The sequence below is a fragment of the Candoia aspera genome, chromosome 2, assembly GCF_035149785.1.
Source record: "Candoia aspera isolate rCanAsp1 chromosome 2, rCanAsp1.hap2, whole genome shotgun sequence".
Classification (NCBI taxonomy): Eukaryota; Metazoa; Chordata; class Lepidosauria; order Squamata; family Boidae; genus Candoia; species Candoia aspera.
In genome coordinates, this window is record NC_086154.1 from 188,625,330 (window position 1) to 188,650,803 (window position 25,474).

Below are 25,474 nucleotides of genomic sequence, written 5' to 3' on the forward strand. Positions count from 1 at the left end.
ATAAATTCTTAAAGTAATTTTATGCATAGCAATGTTGCTTTGTCCTTAATGTACTACAGGACATGAACCTCAATCTACCACTTCATTTAATCAGAATATTTATCTATCTCAGCAACTATTATTTTACATTTTAAAGCAACATTTACTTCCTCTATAAATGTGTAAACCAAGTGCTAATACAAAGGCCATGCTGTGTATTTTTTAACTTAACATACTGCTTGTTGGAGGCTTATAAAAATCTTGTGGATTTACATAACAATAACTTAGGAGATTTGCACTATTCCCCAAAGATTCATAAATAACACTGATAAATACATTGCATGTTCCTTTTTAACACAATCATAATGTGGTGGGGAGTTGAAATACTTAGGCAAACATTAAAGTTGTCAAGTTATGCTGCAACAAGAGTCCTGTTTGTTGCTTACTATAATTTATTTTCATTGAATAGTCTCCCCTACAAAGGAGAAGAAAAATCATTGCTTCTCTACACCTTCATATTAAACATGAATGCTGTTATTAACAGAAGCTTGTGCTGATATGAACAATATTCTGCACTGCATGCATCAAGTATTGTGTTAGATGGCAGAAAGCAGTCTATCCTAAGCACTTACTTATTGCCACAGCTAGTTTTAGGGTTAGATTGATAGAGCAATCAACCATTGTATAATAATGTACTTGCACATTGAAGTTTATTCATGACACAAAATGTGCTATTAAAATTACCATTCAAACATGAGGTTGGGTGGCTTTCAAGTGTTCATTCAAAGTTGTTGCTGCTTCAACATTTTAAATGTTTATTCTGCTTTCTTTTTTCTTTTCCTTTAACAGTCCTGGTACCTGGGCTAGCTTGGTCCCCTTTCAAGTATCAAATAGGACATCAATCCTGCCCACAAATGTCCAAAATTATGGTTTGAACATAATTGGAGAGCCTTTTCTTCAAGCAGAAACAAGCAACTGAGGGAGATTGAAACTGAACAAATACTATAAAAGAAAGGAAGATGGGACAAAAAGCAAAGAAGAAACTGAAGAAAGAAGAAACATAAACCAGCAATTGCAGCACTTACAATCATTAATTCCCTTAAGATTGAAACGCTAATGGCAAAATCAACAGCAACAACAAAAACGGGATGGGGGAGAGGATCGATGATATTTCACTGATGAGTGGAAAGATGCTCCTCCTGAATAGCCTTTGTCTATGAAATCCACTGGGAAATAGATGTTCTGTCTCTGACAATATATTTTAACTGACTTTCTAGATGCCTTAATATTTGCATGATAAGCTAGTTTATTGGTTTAGTATTCTTGTTGTTTACGCATGGGATCACTATTCCTAGTTAGCTCTCAAAACAAAGGCTAGGAGGCATCCACAGAACTGCAGGAGAAGGAGGGCCAGAAGCCATTTTTTTCTCAGCAGTCTGATTCTAGAAGATTTTTCAAAGAAAAAGAACAAATTCAGCTTTTAGTTGTCAACCCCAATTTATTTAACTTAGGCCCTTAACCCAGTCTTTTCTTAGTGTGTTACCCAGTTTAAATTTTTCAGGAAGTCATTTAAATAAGCAGGCATTATATAAAATCAATGCCTTACTTTGGGTAAAAGAAAGTGTTACCTTCTCAAAAGACAGTTTAAAAAACCTGAGGAAGACACTAAAAATAATTCCCCATGCTAATGAAAACACTTAGAGGCAAGTGCAATTTAAAAACTGTATCTAAAGGGGATAATAGTTATAAGTCCTTTAGCCCTTGGACTCTAAATTGAGGGGATTAAAAGACAAGATGAATTTCAAAAGTATTTCGAACAAATGTATTTTTCCCTCACTTTTGAAAGGGGGGGGTCATTAAAAGGCATTAACTAAATCAAGACAAATCATTTACTTGAGAAAAAAATTAATTGAAACACAGCACTTACATTGATTTAGCTTCTGCCTCCTTTGAGGTATCTTATTTATTTAAAGTTACTGGTTGGATCAAGAACCCATAAATAATGGAAAAGGTTCTATAGAACCTTCATGACAGAGACTGAGAGAGGTAAATCCATGTCACAGGGGCATAGCTTCCGGTTTACAAATGGGAATGACAGGTGGTTGGGTTGTGGGAAGGGGAACTGAAATATATTTTTTAAAAATGCACTCTTGAAAAAGCCTAAAGACAGGGTGCTGAAAACTTGCATGGTGCTCTCAGAAATTAGCCTTGTTTGACAGATTTCTCATATACACAATATTGTGCATGGGCAGATACATTTTGCCTCTATGTCTCTATAAAAGAATAATTAAAACTACTCTATCCAGTAATCTAATTTGCACGAAGTTATAATGTCCACATAACGTGCCTTGCCTTGAAATCTAAAAAGTGACATCACTACACTTGTTTTGCTGCATTTATTATCATTTTAAATCTGTACCATTTTTATGACAAAATATTTTGTACTCCAGATGGGAAAACAACAACAAAAAGTGACATCATGGATTTTTTAAGCAGTTATAACTTTATCTCACATTTATAAAGCATATCATGGCTGTGTATAGTTGCCGCTTAAAAATTGTAATCGACCAGCAATATTTTCAGTATTTTGGTGTTTTTTCTATTAATCTTTCATGTTTTTCATCTTCCAATTAATATTGGGGGGAGGGGATTCAAATTTATACGACTTATGCAATACCAAGTTTTGCCTATGTAGGTAGTGCTTTTAGCTGTATTGGTTATTATAGGTAAGTACACAGATTTAAAAGACAAAAGATTAATGTATGCTTTTTTGTTTGTTTGTTTTAATTGACCAAAGTGGGTACTGCTATTTTTGCAGTTTGATGAGGTCCTTTTTGTGTACTAAGAGATGGACAGGGGATTTTTTTTTAAAACTACGTACGTATATCTATATAGTCTGGGGTGGGCGGGGAGGATTTTTAACACTTGACAGTGTAGCTGTGAAGCAGAGCACCATTGGCTGGGTGAGGGCTACAAAGCGACTCTTCTTCCTACTGTGATCTAAAAAAAATCAAAAAGGTGTTTTCTTTTAAACTTCCCACCTGGGGTGCAAGCTGAAATCATTTCTGGTTTGAAAACAGTAATAGTAATAATGAAAATGAAAAATAAATAATAATGGATTTTATTGGAGGCGGACCTGACTTGAGAAAATTAACTCCTTTTTAAAAAAATTAAGATCTCAAGACCCACAGAGATCAAAAGCCCTGTAAAATTTTGCAAGTTATATATCCATCATATAAAAGCCTATTTTGAGATTTTAAAATCACATAGTATATACTGCCAAAACACTGGTCTTCCCAAGACACTAACTGTATGCTAAGTATTGAATTGGATTCAGTATTTTCTGAGAATGGAGGCATCTCCAGTTGGAATTCCATGAAATACATTTCTTTGGGCAAGAAGGGAGATCCCCCCCCCCTTTCTGCACCCCCAGCATTACTGACTTCTATTGTCAGAGGTCAGGTAGGAATACGGGACTGGACCAATCAGTGGCTAATCTGCCAGTGGAATGTTCTGCTGGATCAGACCCCTTCTGTAGCCTTTCTCCCATATACCATGCTACTGTATTTCAGTACAAATCGCCAGGCACAAAATGCACATGTACCATGTGTGTGTGGACTATTTGGTTACATATTAAAATGAGTAGTATAGAAAACAGCCAGCTTTGATTGCTTAATCATTCCCTGCCTAGAGCAAGGGTGATTATATGTGATCATATCCCTCCTGGGCAAAACTACCACTGTTAATTTAATTTCCACACTGCATTTCTAATACTGGCAAGAATGCAAAGTAGTCCATCTTATATTTGTGTTCTTACAAAAGGTAGCTCTTTTTTAAATAATTACTTGTAAAGATCTCTTTGATTAGGGAAAAATGGAAATGAATAAATGATTCAGCCTGACGTTCTGTTTTTAAAAATAACACTTTATGTAGACACAGTGCATTTGTTTGTATTATGATTAAGATAACACCCATCACTTGTAATGTGCACCAACAGTGGAAGAAAATCAACCAACATAATCCCATGCTGTCTTCCCCCTTTCCAGGAGATAGAAATGAATATATGTACAAGTCCAGTATTAGTGTTCACAGCTGGCATGGATGTAGTTATTTTGTCCTTGGTATATGTACTGAAAATATAAACTGAAACCCAAGGAAGTGGTCAGTCTATGTGTATACTGATGCACAATTTTGATTTGCCTTTAGTTTCAGCAGATGTAAATTGACAGGCAATTAATACACTTTTATAACATTAAGAACTGTTTAAAATATTTCTTTATAATCTGCTATTTTCAAACAGCTATGCAAAAAGGATGCAAATTACAACAGGGTACAATTTCCCTTCAAATGGGTTCTTGCTGAAAAACATTGTACATTGCCATGAGTCACATGTGTGGCAATATATATAAATAAAGTAAAATAATAAAATTATTTTGAAGAAGAGTATTCTAAAACATTGACAATGAGCTAGAGAAAATACTTTTAGATACTCTTTCCAAATTATTCATGTGAACCATGGCTTCTCACCTTTTTATCAGAGCAGTAGAAAAGCATCTAGCTAAGCAGTGCTTAGGGTTGCCATAAAATGCATAATAAATAAAAATAATCCTGATGTCCTGTTTCAACCGTGGCCCTTCATACTAGGGGCTACATCTCAACCAATTTCCACCGGAATTGCCACTGAATTAACTGGCATTTTACCTGTTGCAGCCTTTAAAAGGGTGCTGAGAATCCCAGATGCTGAAAGAAAGTCATTCTCTACAGCTATCTTTCAGATTCCACTTGCACCAATAGAATACCTTTTGAGGAAAATTGCTTCTGTAAAGTCTAAGGGCAGTTGCAAAGCTGTAGGATTTTGTTGGTAAGGTTTGTATTTAGCTAAAGTAAGAATGAAACCAACTATATGTTGGCTCTTTTTTTCTGAGCCCCTTTGTAAGTGAATTAATTCACTAAATATATGGCTGTTGGGAAGAACCAAAATGTACAAACAGGTCTCACTGAGAGTCCCTTAGCTGGTGGCCCATAAAATCATGCACTGTTCTTTCGGTTTATCTCTTAATGACCACCATGTATGAATGGTGTCATTAAAAATGACTGGAGAGCTATAGTCTTTTATCTCTCCAGCCCAATAATTTCTTCCATTTAGGACACTGAAACCAAGATTAATTCAGACTTTAAAGTGCAATAGTTTAATGGACAAGCAGAACTTGACAGAGAATAGTTGCAACTAAACTTCATAATACTTCTGGTGTAATGAATACATCAAATGGATGTATTTTTAAAAAAAAATTATAAAAGGCTACCTTGCTCTTTTAGATCCACTTTTTTGACCTTGAATTGCTTGGTCATTTGGACCATCCTCCTGACAAAACTTTCAGGATAATGTTCTCTGTGGGTTTTCCTGCCTCCCTTTGTAATATAAAGATCCACCATATCCACATCTTCTACACTTTTCTCAGCGCAAAACAAAGTGTTGCAAGCTCAAATCTAATCTAAACCTCCTCCTTGATCAGGAAGTATCTTCTGACAAAATCAAGCCACCCCGTTCTATGTGCACTGTTCTGCCTTTTTTCAGTTGCTTTGCAGCCTTGACCTCTTGGCAGTGCCACTGAAGTGTGTTTTCCCCTAGAATGACATGAACATTCGAGGCTTGACTAAGGAAAAAAAGGCAGTGAAGGAGACTGTACATAGACATGGCAAAATATTAAATATAGCAATATAGTTGTGTGTTCAGGTGGGCAGCTCCATTTATAATATGTGAATGAACCTGTGAAGCTGCAATTAGAGAAGAACAGAGGATCTTCTTAATGGACCCACCTATCGTGTAGACAGTAATTTGTACACTGTATAGTTTTGTTAAGATTTTTTTTTAAAGCACCCTCGTTTGTAAAGCTAATTTTTAGCAATTATAATGGAAATGTATGTCATTTCCACTTTTAACGTAAACAAGAATCTTCCTTGTTTGGAAACTGGACTTGGGTTAAAACTCTCCAGTTTCTTAATTTATGTATTAAAGCAAACAAAAAAAAAAACCTGTCCATGTTACAAGATATTTCACTATGCTTGAAAAGCATAGGTTACTGATCCTTTTAAAAGAAATTGTAAATGGAGAAAAGTTATATTTTATGAAGGTTATTTTGTTGTATTTAGTATTGGAAAGTTGGGTTTTGGAGCATTTCAGAATGTTGGAAGCACCACTGTCTTTTTTTATTAGTATATATGGCCTTTAGCAAAAATGTTGTGATTATTACATGATGGTATTTAAGAGCAGGTTCACAGAGCATCCAGGAGTGAATTTCAGTGGAAAAAAAATGAAAACAGTACTTATGTCTCATATAGCGGTGTCCTCAGGGAGCAAAAATTTGGATTTGCAATTAGGAGCTTCGTAAGGACTTACTGAATGAGATTGCACAAGGATATACTGAGCTTTGTCAACTGTGTGTGTCCTGTATCTAAAACATTCTAAATTTTGTATACTATGTGAGATTGTGAAGGCTGCATCCCACATTGATATACAGTATTCACCCTTGAAAAAAATCTATATCATTGCTGGCAGTAATGCCTCAAGCATTACATTGACTCTAGTTTACATGTTCCTGTCAAGGTCTTTTGTTAACATTTACCAGCTGCATGCTTCCTAGGCTCTTATTTTTTTATTGGATTTCTATGAAAGATGCTAAACAAAAAACAATGCAGGCAAATCATGTTGAACAGTGAAAGCTCAAAATTGAATGTCCTACTCCATGCTGAAGGAGCTGAAACCTGCCTCCTTCATATTTGCACTTTCTGAGAGTTCCCCTGTTTTTCTATCTCATCAAAATGGGGTGGGTGTGTTGGAGCCCCACAGTTGGAGGATAACACGGACCACTGGGTTTGCCCTTTGACCCGGCACAATGACCTTTGCATCAGCCAAACGTATTGCCATGACAACTCTTGTACTGTTTCCATGCCACAGCTCTATTGGTCACATTTGTTAATAGCAAAGGGGGCAAAGTAGGAGGCGGTCAATTTATACATTTTTGTTGCAATTTTTTTTCCCTCAATGGTTGTAAGTAGTTTTTTTATATATATAATAAAAGGGTTCACTAGTTATTACTCCTTAGGATTATCTGTGTGTTGCAATTAAAATGTATGTTGACTTTGTGAAAAGGGCTTCAGTGGCACTAGCCACCCCCCACGCTCATCCAAGCCTTCGTTGCTTTCAGCGCTCAATCCCGTTCCAGGAAGAACCGAAACAGATGCAGCAAAAAGTACGCGGAAAGCAGCGAGGGCCAGTGGCACTGAAGCCAGTCTTTGTATTACTGTATTTTTGACAGAATGGTTTTGAAAACTGTGCTACAGGGACTGATGTGGCAGATGTGTATCTATATGCAGAAGGACTTTTTTTTAAATAAAAAAGAAGTATGGCTTATTATGCATTCTTCATAGAGGGCATTGAAGTTGCATGGACTAATGAAAAGTTGATGCAAAATGAGAGCGAGAAAGAGACAAAAAAAAAAAAACCAGCAAAAAAATGTTTACCAAAAAGAAAAAAAAAAGTGAGAGAAATTTTAAAAAATGACCAGTGCCTGTTCAGTTTCACAGTCTCTGTTGAGTTCAGTTGTAAATATGTTTCAGATAACATTTACTTCAAAAAAAATTTTAAAAATAGAAACTACAACATTGTAGAATGTGAGGGGTAACTCCATCCCAGGCTTAGGCTTCTCAAGAGCTACATTAGATTATGTCTTCATCAAGCTGTTAATTTGTGCTTATATCATATAGGACTTTAGTGCACTGGGAAGAAGCACCCCAATCTCAATGATAATTCTCTAAGAACAATTTTTGTAGGGCTGTGTGTTTCTTTAGATACATTTAGTGCAACTGTAGGTGACAAGTAGTCAGTTATTGCTTGCTAGCTACACACCAGGGTTGATCCATTTTAAAACTTCTGGCATTGCCTACCCTTCTCCGCTTCTCCCCAGAGCCAGAGGTCCCCAGTATGTTAGATGTACTTCCGTTTGGTTTGTTTTTAAACGCATGCGGAATTTTGGTGTAATGATAAATTTACCCATAGGATGCATGTATACTCTGCAGTTTTCACTTTTACAATTTGGGGCCTCAGGCAACCAAACTCTTTGGGGCCAGAAGGTTTGTAACTAAGGGTTCTGGGGAGAACAGCTCTGCTTATTTGCAGGACAGTCGTGTTCTTTGGAGTACTTTTCATTAGGTTACAAAGCTCAGCTGCCACAAGTTTTAAACTGGTGTAAATCAAGCTTGAGTTAATGTGATTTACTGTTATATCCAGCCTATACTGCTAGCAGCTGCTCATACTGCAGTCAATTACTGGAAGCAGATATATTTCCTATGCAAAACTGTTTAAACAATAAAATGAGCTATGCTACAGCCCTCTGGCCACTTGTGTTTTCTTTTCTCTCCCTCTTAAGAGTAATAATTGGTTAGTAATATTTTGGAAATTTTCTTTAGTTGTTGGTTTGTCAGAGCATGCAGTCAGTCTTTTCAGTTGAGCCCTGTACCTACATGTATCTTGGCTTTAATACACAGTTAAAACTCAAAATAGAACAATTCCTAAAATGAAGCAGATCTTTAATTTTTATCCTTACTTGATAACAAACAAGAACTGCTGATGTTTAACCCTAAAATGTCTTACAGGATGTTTTTTTAATTATTAGTTTGGAAACTTGACCTGATCTGATACCTCTTTTATTAGGTCTCTTGGTTGGAGCGTTTATCACCATTTGCTTACGAGTTTATTGCTCTGCAGTTCCTGATAGGTTTTAAAAATATGATTACTCACCCGTGCATGTATACCAGAGTTGCAATAATTCAGTGCATGGTAGCCTGTAGCAAGCATATTAGTGGGTACCTGATTATGGGTATCTGCCTGCATTTTGACTACTAGATCAGGGCGGGGCAGGGGGGAAGTATGGCCACTAGATTACAATCAATGGATGCAGAAATCCCAGCATTTTGTCACTACCTAGTAGTCATCTGGATTTTTGCAATGCAGCTCTGGTAGTCCTACCTCCTTCCTCATCCCGTATAGAGTAACGTGGAATGTTGGTCTTTCAAAGATTGAACTCCGTAAGACCCCCCCCCCCGCCAGCTTGTAAAGAGCTACCCTAATCTGACCTTCAAACAGTCCATTTTAAATCATTCTGAAATACGCTAAGGTTTATATTTATGGCAATAACATGAAATAGAGTTTAATTGTGTATTGACTAAAAGCATGCTAGAAGAATAAATTGCAACATTCATATAATCTTTGAACATTTTAAAATTTAAGACATTTAAATTTTAAACAATTTAACAATTTAAAACATTTAGGGAACAAAACTACAGAAAAGAAAAGGAAACGAAAAAAGGCAAAGTGGATAAGAAATCAAATAGTAAACACTCTACAATTGTCACATTTAAAATTTATTATTTCATTAATTAATGGAATACGACTCATTTATAATCTTAATGCAGAGATGCAGCATTATAGACTATTAAAAATATTTACTGCATGCAGTATTCAAAATATTGTATATATGCTTTTCAAATTACTTGAAAATAATATGTAAAGCTTCCAAAATATTTTAATTGAAATTTCTATAATACAGGGTTTTTGAAACAGCTGTTTTTAACTTCTCTTTTATCTCTGTGCATGTTTAACAGTAAACCCTTTGAACAATTCATTAATTTTTCGAAGATAATGAGGCTCTTAATAGTAAAAGATTAAAAATATTAAGTATGTAAAATATTTTAAGAGCAGTAAAAATATGTCAATCATTTTGATTATTGGTGGGTGGGGTTGGGTGAAACAGGAAGCATGATCAATCCGGGCACAATGTATTTAAGTCCCTTAGCTATCAACGTAAAGACTTGCTCAGTGTACACATTCTACTAAACTATAACATGGATTGTTCAGCTTTGGTTTACAGTAATGGGCTGTGTGATACCTGCCTTAGTTCAGGAGACAATAGTAGAAACAGACAATGGCTTAGAATGGTGAGCAGCCCCAGTCTGAATCATGCACTTCACTTTCTTTCAATCAGGTATCAGAGCTTCCACCTATGGATGAACTATTCCACCAAACATGACAATGAAGTCTTTAGATGTAGAAATATTAAAGCAATTGTCACTAATACTCTCAATATGATTTGGTTGTGTAAATCTGCTGTAGCCAACAATTCTTTAGGACTGTTTTCAACAAAACAATTCATGTCAACAGCTTTTGGTGTGATCTTAATAACCCAGCAGGAAATATATATTAAACATCTCATTAAAATATGACCAGAATTCAATTAAAATATACATATAATTTACATATGAAGAATATGTAAATTATATGTATATTTTAATTTTGGTTACATTTTAATGAGATGCTTACTATTATTACTTTATATAGAAATAATATATATCTACTTAGAAGTTACATATAACTTACATATGACTACCTAAATTTTTAGTCACATTCACTGAATTGACAGGGAACATGTATCCAAATTAATTCTTAATTTATTTAAGGAATTTAAAAAACTGCCCCACTCACAAATTGTAATTCTGGGCAGAGGATAGTAGTGAAAATCAAAAGCAAGGTGATACAGAACCAATATTATACAACACGTAGCCGAAGTTGTAGCAAACACTCTCACAACAGATGAGCTCATCCGCCATCTCAATCCAGTGCAGTGCACGGGAGAAGAGCCAGGTCTTCACAACTCTGAAAACGCTTGTAAGGTTGGGACCCAAACTTTGGGGGGGGGGGCTCATTGCAAAGGGCAGGAGAAGCAGTAGAGACGGCACACCTCCTAGGGCCAATTAGATGACACTGCTTCAAAAAAGGCACCTTGGCATGCCCATCCAGTGCAACCTTGGGGGTCGAACAGAAGTTACAGGAGATCAGCTGTCTGACAAGTAACCTGGCCTGTGCCATCTAGTCTTTAGAGGTGATAACCAACATCTTAAATTGCACTCAAAAGCTTACAAGAAGCCAATGCAGCTTGTGAAATAGCCGTGTAACATGGGCCTATTGAGATGTGTTAATCATTAAACTCACAGCTGCATTATGGACTAACTGCAGTTTCTGGATGTCCTTCAAAAGCAGCCCCATGTAGAGCACATTGCAGAAGTCCAACTGAGAGGTGACTAAGCCATGAGTGACTGTGAGCAGGGCCTCCTTATCCAGAAAGTGGCCTAACTGGTGCTGAAGAAAAAGTTATATGAAGGCCTTCACCAGGAGAACCCCAAATTATGTACTGGCTCTAAACTAATCAGTGGCTACTACATTCTGTGTCTGAGAACTCAACTGAGTAGCTTAGAAAAGAATGTCAACTCAATGGTAACTTAAGTGCAAAGCTTTGTTGCTGCTGAAGTTGTAGGTTTAATTGAGGAAATATTTTTATAGTAGGAGTCTGAAGTTTGGTGACCAAAACTCCCTCCTCCCACTTCTGTTAAATGGCCCAATTTTTAGGCTGTTTTCAATTGTGAAGGTGCATAAAATTATTTTCTTCTAGTTTTCATTGATGCTACCACCATTTTAAACAAAAAGTAGATATGTAACTGGAAAAAGTGTATCCACATTGATAGATGCCATTTCCATAATTAAGCTCATGTATGGTACTTGGTTATGTTTATCATAGTATCATACAAAAAACCAGACAATCAGTACTGAAAACTTACAAAAACTCTTTGCTGCAAATTACCAATCATTCAGATTTTTGCAGTTTATATCTGGTGGGGATGGTGGGGATGCTGGTAATAGTAATAGTAAATTTATATATCATACATCTGTAATTAAGTGCCATACAGACATAGGGTAACAACAACAATAAATACTATAAAACACTATAAAAATGGTAAAATCACAATTTAAAATGAAGTTCTTCTAGACCAGGGTTTCTCAACCAGGGTTCCGTGGAACCCTAGGGTTCTGCAAGAGGTCACTAGGGGTTCCCTGGGAGATCACGATTTATTTTTTAAATTATTTCAAATTTGGGCAACTTCACATTAAAGAGATAAGTTTCATTCTTTAGTTTAAGAACATGGTTAATGCATATATACAGGCCTACACATGAAACAAATATAAAAATTTTGTAACTTGTGGCCTGTGTTTGAGCCTGAATGTGCAGGGGGTCCCCAAGGCCTGAAAAATATTTCAAGGGTTCCTCCAGGGTCAAAACGTTGAGAAAGGCTGCTCTAGACTAAAAGACTAATAACATAATAAAATCAACATCTGTACAAACTAATAAGGTTTTTTAAAATTATTCTCAGTTTTAACTGTTTCACAAAGACCCAAGAAAATGAAGTTTTTTAACCGTTTATTTAAATTTTAAAGGGTTTTGACTCCAAACATTATTCTGATAGAAGTGAATTCCAGAGCTAGGTGAGAAAAGGGTCTCAATTAAGACACAGATATTCTAGTATGCAGGAGCACCAGTTGATCCTGGTCTAGTAATTAGATGAAGTGCAGCCTTACACTTGGAGAAAAACAGCCATACATAAATATGTATTACACAGCTAGTCCTTGCTTAACTATTGTAATTGGGACTGGCAACTCCGTCGCTAAGCAATGTTGTCATAAAGTGTGACATCATGTGACCTCGCTGACTTAACGATGGCAGTTGTGGCAATTCGAGATGTCATTAGGCAAATCCCATGTGGTCGCAGCATCTTGTGGTCATGTGATCACCATTTGTGACCTGACAGCTTCCCTATTGACTGCTTGTCAGAAACCGACAGTGAAGGTTGCAAATGGCAATCATGTGACCATGGGACGCTTCAACTGTCATAATTTTGAGCTGGTTGCCAAGTGCCCGAATCATGATCACCTAATTGCAGGGATGCTGTGATGGCCACAGCTACAAGGACCAGTCATAAGTCTTCTCTTTCAGCGCTGTGGTAACTTCGAATGGTTGCTGAACGAGCGGTCACTAAGTGAAGATTACCTGCACCTGTTCCCTTTGCAGGGTTTCCCAAACTGTGAGGTTTACCTCCCTTGGGGAGGTACAGATCAAGCCCAGGGGAGGTGTGTACATTATTCTAGTCATACATTATTACAATAAACTTCTAGTCATAAGTAATTACAGTAAATCCACCTTTCCCAATGTTTCACTGTATTGTTTTCATTGTTCATTTGTGTTCATTTTGGTGTTTTGATTTTTATGGGACGTGTGTACATTAAGATTAAAAGTTGCTGTTTGAGTGAGATGGGTAGTGACTAAATTTGAAATATAAATAAATAATAAATAAATAAAAAGATTACACTAAAGGGAGGTGTGATGGCAAAGTTTAGAAACCCCTGCTAGGTAGAGTAAGCAGGTTATGCACACTGCAGACAAGGACTAAGAAATAAAGCAAAAGAACCTAATGTATGAGATAAGGAAAATAAAAGGAAAAATATAGCTAAAACAATTTATGCCAATGCCATTCTCTATACCACTTCATACTTTTCTACCCTTACAAGCCATCCTTGCTTCCATCATTCCCTTATACCAATTCACACAGCGCCTATTTTTCTTCAGAATCTTCAGCACCATCCATTCATTAGGTTCTTGGCCTTCTCCATCCTTTCATCCCACTCACTCTTCATTGATATATTTATTTTATGAGTCGATCATCATTCTTTCTTTCTACATAATCAACAATCTCAGTACACTTATTTCATACTGATAATTCACTTTTGCATTCAGTCCACATTCAGCACCCATTTGTGCTTGACCCAATCTCTTGAACGTGTTACCATGTATACTTAATTTCCCCATTCCCACTGATTTTTATATAAGGGCAATTGAAAGGGAGATTGCAGCTTCTCCCCTGCTCTTAGTAGTTGGGAAACCACAAAGCTGGTCCCAATCTCCAGTGATTCTATGTGAACCCAATGTTTTTCTGAATGTGAGTCATGCATTCCCTTGGGATCAGATTTGTTGGCCATCTGTGATTCATAGCCGTAAGAATTGCTACTGCCAAGCTATGACTTAGTTTAGTGTAAATATGTAAAACCACATAGAGAAAGAGATGGATTCTAAGATAAGGAGGGGACTACCTCTTTTCACTGACATATATCTTGAGCAAACTTTAGTTGATTAATTAACAAAGCTAGTTTCTCTTATTAGGGTAATCAACAACATTGTCTTCTGTAAAGATATACATGTTTTAAGCTACACTTTTAATTTCATACTGACAGCCAATCAAATGATTCTATCACACAGTGATTCCATACTGTCCTGACCAACTCAACTAGACACGGAAGAGGTGCAATAAAGTTCTTTGTTTGCAAATTGTTAAACACAGTAACTAAAAGGCAATAAGGAATAAACTGGTTGCCAAGTCAGTAAGGTGGCCGGCAAGGCGAAGCAGGACTGGACTGGGAAGCTGGAATTCACGCAGCAGCAAGGCAAACCAGGTAGAACTGGAAGGCTGGAATCACAGAGAAGGAAGGCAAGATGAAACAAGGCTGGACCAAAAGGTTGGAATCAATGGCAAGGCAAGGCGAAGCAAGGTGGGACTAGAAGGCTGGAGTCACAGAGTAGCAAGGCAAGTGTCTGAGGCAAGGTTGAGCTCGGTAGCAAGGCAGGGCTCTGGGGCAAGCGGTGGCGTGGCAGCAGGGCAGGCAGCAGAGGCAGGAGGCTCGGGGTCGGCAGACAAGGTAAGGAGGTCAGCTGAGGCGGTGCGTTCCGAGGGCAAAGCAGGGAGAAGAGAACAGTTGTCTTCAACAACTGGCTCTGGCTTCTGGCACTCTTTATATCTTCGGCTTTCCTGCCTTTTTTGCTCAGGAGCCAATCACTTCTCTTGCTGCTCAGCCTGCCTTTCCAGCCTCCTTTCTCGCACACTGATAGGTGGTGGTGAATCTGCCTCCTGTCTGTCTGCAATCGGTGGCTCTGGATCTTGCTGCTCAAGGCTCTCGCTTTTTTTGCGATCAGCTGATCCTCCTCCTCCTCCTCAGACTCCATCCTGACACATACCACTTATATTAACAAATAAAAATGTAAATAGAATAAATGTGTGAATAACTAAGAAAGGATTTATGCTGTATAAGCTATTCTAATAGTGTCAGTTGAAGAAAGATTATGAAATGATCTAAGCAATAATAATGTATATATGCATTTATAATTTTTTAAAAATGCTATATTTATGTACCTTTTCCATAACAGACATTTTGTGGATGGTGGACAAAATACAATATTAAAATATAACAGTTTTTAAAAAACTACAAAAACAGAGTTCAGCTAAAGATGTTAAACTGATAGATATGGTCTAAAACATACACAATTTTAAAAGATTGGGTCAATAAAGTTTAGCTTAAAAATATAAGCCTCAACAGAAGGAGAGTTTTTCAGGAAAAGTCTATCAGGAGATGAAAGAAGACTGAGCACAATGCAGAAACACACAAGATGCAACATAGAACAGGCAGGACTGGGAGAAGAGCCAAGATGACAACAAACTAGCAGCACCTGAAATAGGCTCCCAACTTGTGACTGGCCTCACCCCTTCTGGCTCAGTCCCTATGGCCTAAAAATGCCATCTAGATGCAAAAAAAGAACCTGGACCAACCCCAGTAATGATGCTGGGCCCCATAATTCCAATAAAGCAGAGATTCCAGCTGCAAAAATAGATGCACATTCCTAATCAGCCCTTGTCTTAGTCTATGATAGCATCTCCTGGCCTTCTCTGGATTAGAAGCCACGCAGTGTTTGGCCTGGTTCCTCCTCAGATGGAAGATACCAGCACAGGCTAGACTGGGAAATAAGAAAATATCCCAGAAGGAAAGCAAAATGGCAGGCTACTACCATATTGCTTCCAGTGATCTCCATGGTTATATACATGGAATCATTAGAAATCAAGCTGAAGTCCATGATGTCTCACCATTTTTGATTAAGTATTCACCCTGGGTGACCTCTACTAGGAGATGTTAGAAATAATTAACCTTAGCATGCATTCATAAATGCAATCCCCTGCTATCAGTGTTTCAGCTGCTGAAATGGGTGAGCCACAAAAACATCTCAAGCTTTCTGTTCCAGAATTCTTTATTTCACTGTTAATTTGTCCTCTTGTTGAAATCAAGGTTTAAACATACTGGCTGAAATTCAATCGGTGTTGTCCAGCCTGTAGAAAATTACTGTTTACGTAATGGAGCGAAGGCATTTTCTTTTTCCACCTACCCACAAATCATACCCTAAGAGGGTTGGGGCTTACTCTAAGAAAACTGAGGATAGCAGAAGGAATAAGAGACAAAGAAAAGGTTTTATTACATCATGCTGGGGGTGGTGGGAGCAGAATGATAAGACAAATACACTATCAGTATTACGTTCTCTCTTAATGTCCTTGCATTTTACATTTTGCCATCATTTCTAATTAATCCACTGTCTATGTGTCTGTGTGTCTATGTGTGTGTATCTATGGGTGTGGATATGTATGTATGTATAAAAGAAAATTAAACTAGGAATGCAGCCTTAATTAGTCACTTATTAAGCTACAGGTTAAACTAATTAATTGGCAAAATGATAACTTATTTTAAACAAAGGTTACTAATATATTGAAGCAAATTTGGTACATTTGGTAATTAGATGTAGAAAACTAAAGATTACGTCTCAGTCCAGTTATTTTTTTGTTGCTGTAAATCATCTCGTATTTCCATTAATAATTGAAAAAGGGACCTATATTGTCACTTCAGTAGGACACAATTTATCCACATGTATTTGATTTACTAATTGTTAAGTGGCAAATGGTAATCAAGTAAAAAGTCCTTGAATTGGTTCACAGATGCACTTAAAATAAAGACACTACTAAAAGAAAGATATTGTTGTTCTGCAGGACTTCTGCCACAAGGCCAAGCCTGCAGTCTTTAAACTTTGGCTTTTATTCTGGGCTTTGTGCCAATTCATATACTTTCTGGATTTCCAGAGCACAAGGCTTCTCTTAGAGGTTTAGATTTAAAATAGTTTTCCAGATGCAGAACCACAAGAGTTTAACCCTGTGTGAGAGGAATTAGCCTGGGCCATGAAACAGGGAACCTCCTTGCTCAGTATTTATTTATCACAGAGAGATATAAATCCCCTTTAAACATTCTCAGGGAAGCTTAAATAACTTCAGGACATTAAAACATGGCAACTTCCCAACTCCAGTAATTTAATCCTGTCCACATCTAATCAGGAGTCACTCCCATTGTGCTTAATGGAATTTTCACCCACATTACTTCAGCAATAGAAGCAATACAAGAGCTGCATAACAGCTGAAACACAGCAGTCACCCTAAAACAGATGAAATTCATCTGGCATGTGGATGTCCTTAACTTCAGTGGCTGTCTGCCACCCTCTCTGTGAAGGACATTTCATCATTGGGATAAAGTCCTGAAATATCTTTCCTCCCCAGTAGTTCCTTAGTTCATGGGACAAACTGGAGATATTTATGTTAAATATCCAGAAACTGATCAATGTTCATATTTTTCAATAAGAAAAATCATACAATGTGGTGAAAATGAAACCAAGATAAATGAGCAAGGCCGCTGATTGGAAGAACTCTGAAAAATGCCCTCTTCACCAAACAACAATTTTACCTTGGCTTATCTGTATTAAAGGATATATGTAAGGAATGAATAAAAAATCCTTACAAAAGGTGGTGTGATAGTTTTCTTTCCACTTTTATTCTAATCATCTGGGATTCAGATGGCCTAATTGAAAGAAATTAAAATCAGCTTGAATTATTTGATGGACTTTAGCTAAGAGACTCTAGACTAGATAAGTTTTCTGGAGGAAGGCTCAATGGTAGACTGGGTCAGGTGTAGATAATACATGCAAGTTTGTCCATGATTAACATTTCAAGTGTCACTGCTTGTAAAAATGGCATATGTTCTTTGGAGATCATTTTCTGATCAGCTGATCTGCAGATCAAGAGTTATGATCAAACAAAGGGAACAACTAAAAGAATTATTATAAGACACTGGAATAGCAAGTCTACATTGAGCTTGGATTACAGGACATGTGTTCTTTTCAGGGTCTGATCTGTTCCTTTACAGCAGAAAGGCAAGGTTCTAAAACAGTTTGGTCACATCACATAATTCCCCTTGGAGAGAAGAAATAGCGTGCACAGTGTAGGAAAACAAGTAGAAATAGTAAACCCAAGACATGAAGGCATGAGATGAAAGAAAGAAAAGAAAACTTAGCTGAAACTAGTTCAGTCCAACACCATTCACTATACCTTGCTTTGCCTTTTTATCTTTACAAATCTTGCTTCTACCTTCTCCATACATCACTTAATACATTTGCCTTTTATTCTTTAAACTTCTATCTTTTTAAGGATCTCATCAGTTCTACCCAACCACTATTTTCTCAGGTTTCTCCTTCCTCTTAACGCATTCACTCTTCCTTTATATATTTATTTTCCAATTTGACCCTCATTTATTTTTCTTTTGTACTGGACACTCCACATTCATTCAGCACTCACTGATTCTTGACCCTATCTCTTCTTCTGTTACCACACATACTTCTTAAGTGCCCCATTCTCACTGCTTTTATGTTTCTTCGGACATACCCAACTTTTGCTTTCAGATAGCAAAGCAGGCAGAAGCACACTTGCATACATATTTTCATTTTTTTCTAAAAAAAACACATTCCTGGCCAAAAAAAACCCCACCTACTTCCCACTAACTTTCCATCAATATTTGCACATCTTCTCCATAAATGTGCACATCTCCATACATCTGCACATTTTCTCCATAAATATTTTCCCATCTTTAGTATACCAAATTAATTTACTTGCTCTATTTTTTGCCATTTATTTTTCCTTTTCAGTTAATCACTCCCTTTTACCTGTCAAATATAGCTACCTTGTTCTTTGATACATTAATTTTCAGATGTACACTTTTCATTGCTTCTTACAATTTATCTAATATTTGCCATAAAAAATTCAGTTTCCCAGCAATACCATGGCATCATCTGGAACCAATATGTGTACAAAATTACCCATAATTCAGTCCTATTCACTTTACTATACACTTTCTCTGTCAAAAATGTTCAATAAACTTTTTCACATTCATACATTTCTTAGCTTCAGCAAAGGATCGTTACCTTGTCGTGGTGCTGGAGCTTGAGCACCTCATTGATGCCATGAGCTAAACCGTGAAGGGCCACCCAAGATGGGAAGGTCATGACAGAGAGGTCAGACTAAATGCGATCCCTGGGGAAGGTAATGGCAACCCACCCCAGTATTCTTGCCGTGAAAACTAAATGGATCAGTACAACCAGAGATATGTCGGTATACCATCGGAAGATGAGACCCCCAGGTCGGAAGAGGGTCAAAATGCTACTGGGGAGGAACAGAGAATGAGTTCAACTAGCCCCAGACGTGATGACGCAGCTAGCTCAAAGCCGAAAGGACGGCTAGAGGCCGACAGTGCTGGTGGTGAACGGCGAATCCGATGTTCTAAGGATCAACACACCATTGGAACCTGGAATGTAAGATCTATGAGCCAGGGCAAATTGGATGTGGTTATCGGTGAGATGTCAAGGTTAAAGATAGACATTTTGGATGTCAGTGAACTGAAATGGACTGGAATGGGCCACTTCACATCAAATGACCACCAGATCTACTACTGTGGACAAGAGGACCACAGAAGAAATGGAGTAGCCTTCATAATTAATAGTCAAATGACTAAAGCAGTGCTTGGATACAATCCCAAAAATGACAGAATGATCTCAATTCGAATTCAGGGCAAGCCATCTAACAGCACAGTGATCCAAATATACGCCCCAACCACAAATGCTGAAGAAGCTGAAGTAGAGCAGTTCTATGAGGATCTGCAGCACCTCCTGGACAACACGCCTAAAAGAGATGTTATTTTCATCACAGGAGACTGGAATGCTAAGGTGGGCAGTCAAATGACACCTGGAATTACAGGTAAGCATGGCCTGGGAGAACAAAATGAAGCAGGACATAGGCTGATAGAATTTTGCCAAGACAACTCACTCTGCATAACAAACACTCTCTTCCAACAACCTAAGAGACGGCTTTATACATGGACTTCACCAGATGGACAACACCAAAATCAGATTGACTACATCCTTTGCAGCCAAAGGTGGCGGACATCTGTACAGTCGGTAAAAACAAGACCTGGAGCTGACTGTAGTTCAGATCACAAACTTCTTCTTGCACAATTTAGGATCAGACTAAAGAGATTAGGGAAGACCCACAGATCAGCCAGATATGAGCTCACTAATATCCCTAAGGAATATGCAGTGGAGGTGAAGAATAGGTTTAAGGGACTGGACTTAGTAGATAGGGTCCCGGAAGAACTCTGGACAGAGGTTCGCAGCATTGTTCAGGAGGCGGCAACAAAATACATCCCAAAGAAAGAGAAAACCAAGAAGGCAAAATGGCTGTCTGCTGAGACACTAGAAGTAGCCCAAGAAAGAAGGAAAGCAAAAGGCAACAGTGATAGGGGGAGATATGCCCTATTAAATGCAAAATTCCAGAGGTTAGCCAGAAGAGATAAGGAATTATATTTAAACAAGCAATGCGCGGAAGTGGAAGAAGTCAATAGAATAGGAAGGACAAGAGACCTCTTCCAGAAAATTAGAAACATCGGAGGTAAATTCCAGGCAAAAATGGGTATGATCAAAAACAAAGATGGCAAGGACCTAACAGAAGAAGAAGAGATCAAGAAAAGGTGGCAAGAATATACAGAATACCTGTATAGGAAGGATAACAATATCGGGGATAGCTTTGACGGTGTGGTCAGTGAGCTAGAGCCAGACATCCTGAAGAGTGAGGTTGAATGGGCCTTAAGAAGCATTGCTACTAACAAGGCAGCAGGAGACGACAGCATCCCAGCTGAACTGTTCAAAATCTTGCAAGATGATGCTGTCAAGGTAATGCATGCTATATGCCAGCAAATTTGGAAAACACAAGAATGGCCATCAGATTGGAAAAAATCAACTTACATCCCCATACCAAAAAAGGGAAACACTAAAGAATGTTCAAACTATTGAACAGTGGCACTCATTTCACATGCCAGTAAGGTAATGCTCAAGATCCTGCAAGGTAGACTTCAGCAGTTCATGGAGCGAGAATTGCCAGATGTACAAGCTGGGTTTAGAAAAGGCAGAGGAACTAGAGACCAAATTGCCAATATCCGCTGGATAATGGAAAAAGCCAGGGAGTTTCAGAAAAACATCTATTTCTGTTTGATTGACTATTCTAAAGCCTTTGACTGTGTGGACCATAACAAATTGTGGCAAGTTCTTAGTGGTATGGGGATACCAAGTCATCTTGTATGCCTCCTGAAGAATCTGTATAACGACCAAGTAGCAACAGTATGAACACACCACGGAACAACGGACTGGTTTAAGATTGGGAAAGGAGTATGGCAGGGCTGTATACTCTCACCCTACCTATTCAACTTGTATGCAGAACACATCATGCGACATGCTGGGCTTGAGGAATCCAAGGCTGGAGTTAAAATCTCTGGAAGAAACATTAACAATCTCAGATATGCAGATGATGCCACTTTGATGGCTGAAAGTGAAGAGGAACTGAGGAGCCTTATGATGAAGGTGAAAGAAGAAAGTGCAAAAGCTGGCTTGCAGATAAACCTCAAAAAAACCAAGATTATGGCAACCAGCTTGATTGATAACTGGCAAATAGAGGGAGAAAATGTAGATGCAGTGAAAGACTTTGTATTTCTAGGTGCGAAGATTACTGCAGATGCTGACTGCAGTCAGGAAATCAGAAGACGCTTAATCCTTGGGAGAAGAGCAATGACCAATCTCAATAAAATAGTTAAGAGCAGAGACATCAGACTGACAACAAAGGTCCGCATAGTTAAAGCAATGGTGTTCCCCGTAGTAACATATGGCTGCGAGAGCTGGACCATAAGGAAGGCTGAGCGAAGGAAGATCGATGCTTTCGAACTGTGGTGTTGGAGGAAAATTCTGAGAGTGCCTTGGACTGCAAGAAGATCAAACCAGTCCATCGTCCAGGAAATAAAGCCAGACTGATCACTTGAGGGAATGATATTAAAGGCAAAACTGAAATACTTTGGCCACATAATGAGAAGACAGGACATCCTGGAGAAGATGCTGATGCTAGGGAGAGTGGAGGGCAAAAGGAAGAGGGGCCGACCAAGGGCAAGGTGGATGGATGATATTCTAGAGGTGACGGACTCATCCCTGGGGGAGGTGGGGGTGTTGACGACCGACAGGAAGCTCTGGCGTGGGCTGGTCCATGAAGTCACGAAGAGTCGGAAGCGACTAAACAAATAAACAACAACAAAAACATTTCTTAGTGACCTCATAAAGAGCAAAAAATCCAATCTGCATACCCTGCCTCACATAAAGCCGCACTGTACAACTCCCGTTTTGTTCATTGTTATCTCTCATACTGTTTCAATTATAATTCTGCCAAACACCTTCCCAGGCATGTTTGACAATCTAATACCTACGCTTTCACTCTACGTATCTTTCTCTTTCTCTATGGCACCAATTACTGAATACAGAAACAGTTTTCATACATTCATATAGCCCTCCATAAACAAACCACATCCATATTTTAACATTTCTCCAGTTACACCATCTACACCTGCAGCCATACTATTTTTCAACATTCTCATAGCATTTATGACTTCCTTTTCATCAACCCTTTCTTCAATACTTATATTTATAGCATTCAGTTCCATTCTTCAGTGTATCAACTAGCATTCCTGTACATATCTCAAAATACTTTCCCTCCTTTCAGTTTCATCTAAAAATTTTTGATCATTTTATTTCACACTGAATTCTATTCAGTCTGACAGAGGTTTCTTGTTTAATACTCTTCACCCATATCCAAAACATTTTTTTATTTCCATCAAAATGACTGTGCACTTTCTCTGCCTCTTTTAATGTAAACAAGTCCATTCTCTTTTTGACTATGTTCTTTGGAACTAGCTTTTTCTCTGTAGACACATTAAATAATACCTTTCTCTCATTTTTTGCCACAATTATTCTCTTACATATACTGTTTTCTTATCACAGTTCTCTTTCTTCCTTCTGCCAAGCATCCCTCTCATACTGTTGTACGTAACGTTTGTCATTCTGTAACAAAATTCTTTTTCCTCCTTACCAAGCAGCTTTCATTTTCTCTTTCCTTACATCCACTTTCTATTAGTTGTTTTGAAAGATTATTCTAACATACAGTATTTTCATACATTCTCTTCCTGCACAACAACTTCCATTGCTGTGGCTTTCATTCTTTCCTTTACTTCCATGACCATTTCTTCCCAAGGTCTACTCTTTCCACTGTAAAAAAATGCTCTGTCTCTCATTTATGACATTTCATCTTTACATTATTAATTCTCTCAATCTCTCATCATAAACAACCAAATCAATAATGTGTTTACATTTATATTTGTTCCTATGCAATATGTACATATAAAGATATGTTTAAAGAATGTACTGGACAGACCTTTTTAAAACCGGTATCACCACTTACCATTTAATTACCATATAATTAAATACAGATAAATCTCAATCCCATCCACCAATTCATTTCACCTAACAGAATATTTTTCTTTTTTTGCCCTGGATCTCATTTTTTCCTCCAGAAATGGTTTTTCTGTTATCACTGTTCACTGGGATGTAACTTGCTAATATCACCTACCTATAGATGCCAACTTTCATACGCATGCACAATTTAGATGCCACTAATTCATTCTTTGTGAGAAACAGTTTAACCCTTTCATTCATAGATCTACCTAAATTTTCACTTACATTTATGTACTTATCAAATCACGAGGGCAGATCGCTTTCATTCAGATCCTTACCTTTCTCTTAGTTTCACATTCATATAGATACAACCTTCCTTCCTTCCATCCTTTTCATTCATTAATTCATGCTCTTTTACTCTTCTTAGGTCCAATCTTCCTTATGCCACAATCTTCACTAGAGGGCCTATAGACATTGACCTCTTCCACCATCATGGCTTTAATCAAGAGGACCATTAACACAATACTTTTCTGTAAAATAGAGAAGGATGGACTAGGTTAACTGCTTTAGTCATACCGGTGCCAAATGCAACATTGCCTGCTATGATAAAGACAGTCCTGGTTAGTTTTGGCACATTTAGGCCAGCATTATAAGGGTAACCAGGATGCCCAAGCAAAAGTTTGTTTTAATTACATATTTCCAGATAATTTCATTATGCATGAAATTATTATATGTCATCCTATGCTAATAGTTATCATGTTGCTAATTTGATGATATGGTGTAGTAATACCTGAGAAGTATTTAAACAGATACTGATACTTTATTTAACTCAGAGAAAGGAAAATAACAAGCAAATGGGAAAAAATTAATTCAGCTACTTAATAGAGATATCCATGAGTAAATGAAGTGTGCATTTGGGAAGCAGGTATACTTGTGATGGAAAACACTTAATTATAGGTTAATATGTAGAGAGATGACCTCCCTCTGTATTGCCCTTTCTTATGGTACAAACTTCATGTCTCAGATTTTCATCATTAGATTCAAATATCCAGCTTAGAGATGTTGTGCTTTAATTTCAGCTAGGACTGGAGCTAGATCAAAAGTCAGCTTTTCTCCTGGTCTGAAAATTCCTTAACCATTTTTGAGATAGCATTTCATATCACTTCTTTGTTTAGTTGTAATTTTCCCACAGACTGTTCTGGTAGGGTATCAGTGAAAGTATAATATAGAATAACTGTACTATAAGAAACAGTAAAAGCATAAGCAATAACAAAAAGTAATATTTGGAGCAGATCTTACCTGCTTAGCTGCTTAATCTCTAAAAGCCTTCCCTGAAAGCCAGTTCATAAGCATTCTCTAGAAGGCCACTTGGTCAAAAGATTTGATCTTTTGACCAAATCTAGATACCTCTGGTTCCAGTTCAGTGGGAAGCGGGTGAACAATTTTGCTACTACTGACAGCAAGTCAGCCAGCAGAGGTTAACTACCACGTTTATACATACAGATGCATATTATTTTTTCCTGCTTGTTCCTGCTTCTTGTTCTCTTATTTGCCCTCCAATCTCCTTTTTCTCTTACTGCATGTATGAGAAAATCAATCCCAGAAAAACATTCTGCTTTTCTTGGATTGATTCATACATGCACATATGCAGATACACATGTCCATCCAGATGTATACATTCTGGCAAGGGTAGAGCATGTCTGCTTGAAGCCAGGGAGCCCACTGCAACTTTTCAAATCTTAACCACACATGTGTTTTGTAGCAATTGCCTGAATATAGATGGAATAGCTCAGTGGAGAACACTGTGGTTTCTGCTTGCCATATTGATACTGTGCAATAAAACAATGGGACCCATTGATTGTGTTTAGGGCATGCAGGCTGCCAAACCCTACCATACATTTCTGAGGCCAAGCTAGAGAGGAAATGTAATGCACAATAGGACAAGGGAAGAAGGAAAGAGAATTTGATTGCCTCGGCATACAGACAATCAACCTGCTGCAGCATTAGGCAGATAAGTCATCATATGAATTGTACAGATCATAATCAAAGGATTA

At 37.7% G+C, this 25,474-nt stretch overlaps 1 protein-coding gene across 8 annotated transcripts in view; it reads left to right on the forward strand.

Moving 5' to 3' along the window:
• Positions 1–24,986, forward strand: part of NFIB (nuclear factor I B) — a 234,456-nt gene extending 209,470 nt beyond the window's left edge. For 3 of the 8 annotated variants that reach the window (XM_063295049.1, XM_063295048.1, XM_063295052.1), the window contains one exon: positions 829–8,364. In XM_063295049.1, coding sequence (XP_063151119.1) covers positions 829–958 — 130 coding nt within the window. In that variant the 3' untranslated portion in view covers positions 959–8,364. Of the gene's footprint in view, positions 1–828; positions 8,365–24,823 lie in introns of those variants that run through there. The other 5 variants (XM_063295051.1, XM_063295057.1, XM_063295050.1 and 2 more) reach the window with 4 other exon arrangements.
• Positions 24,987–25,474: the final 488 nt, after the last annotated feature.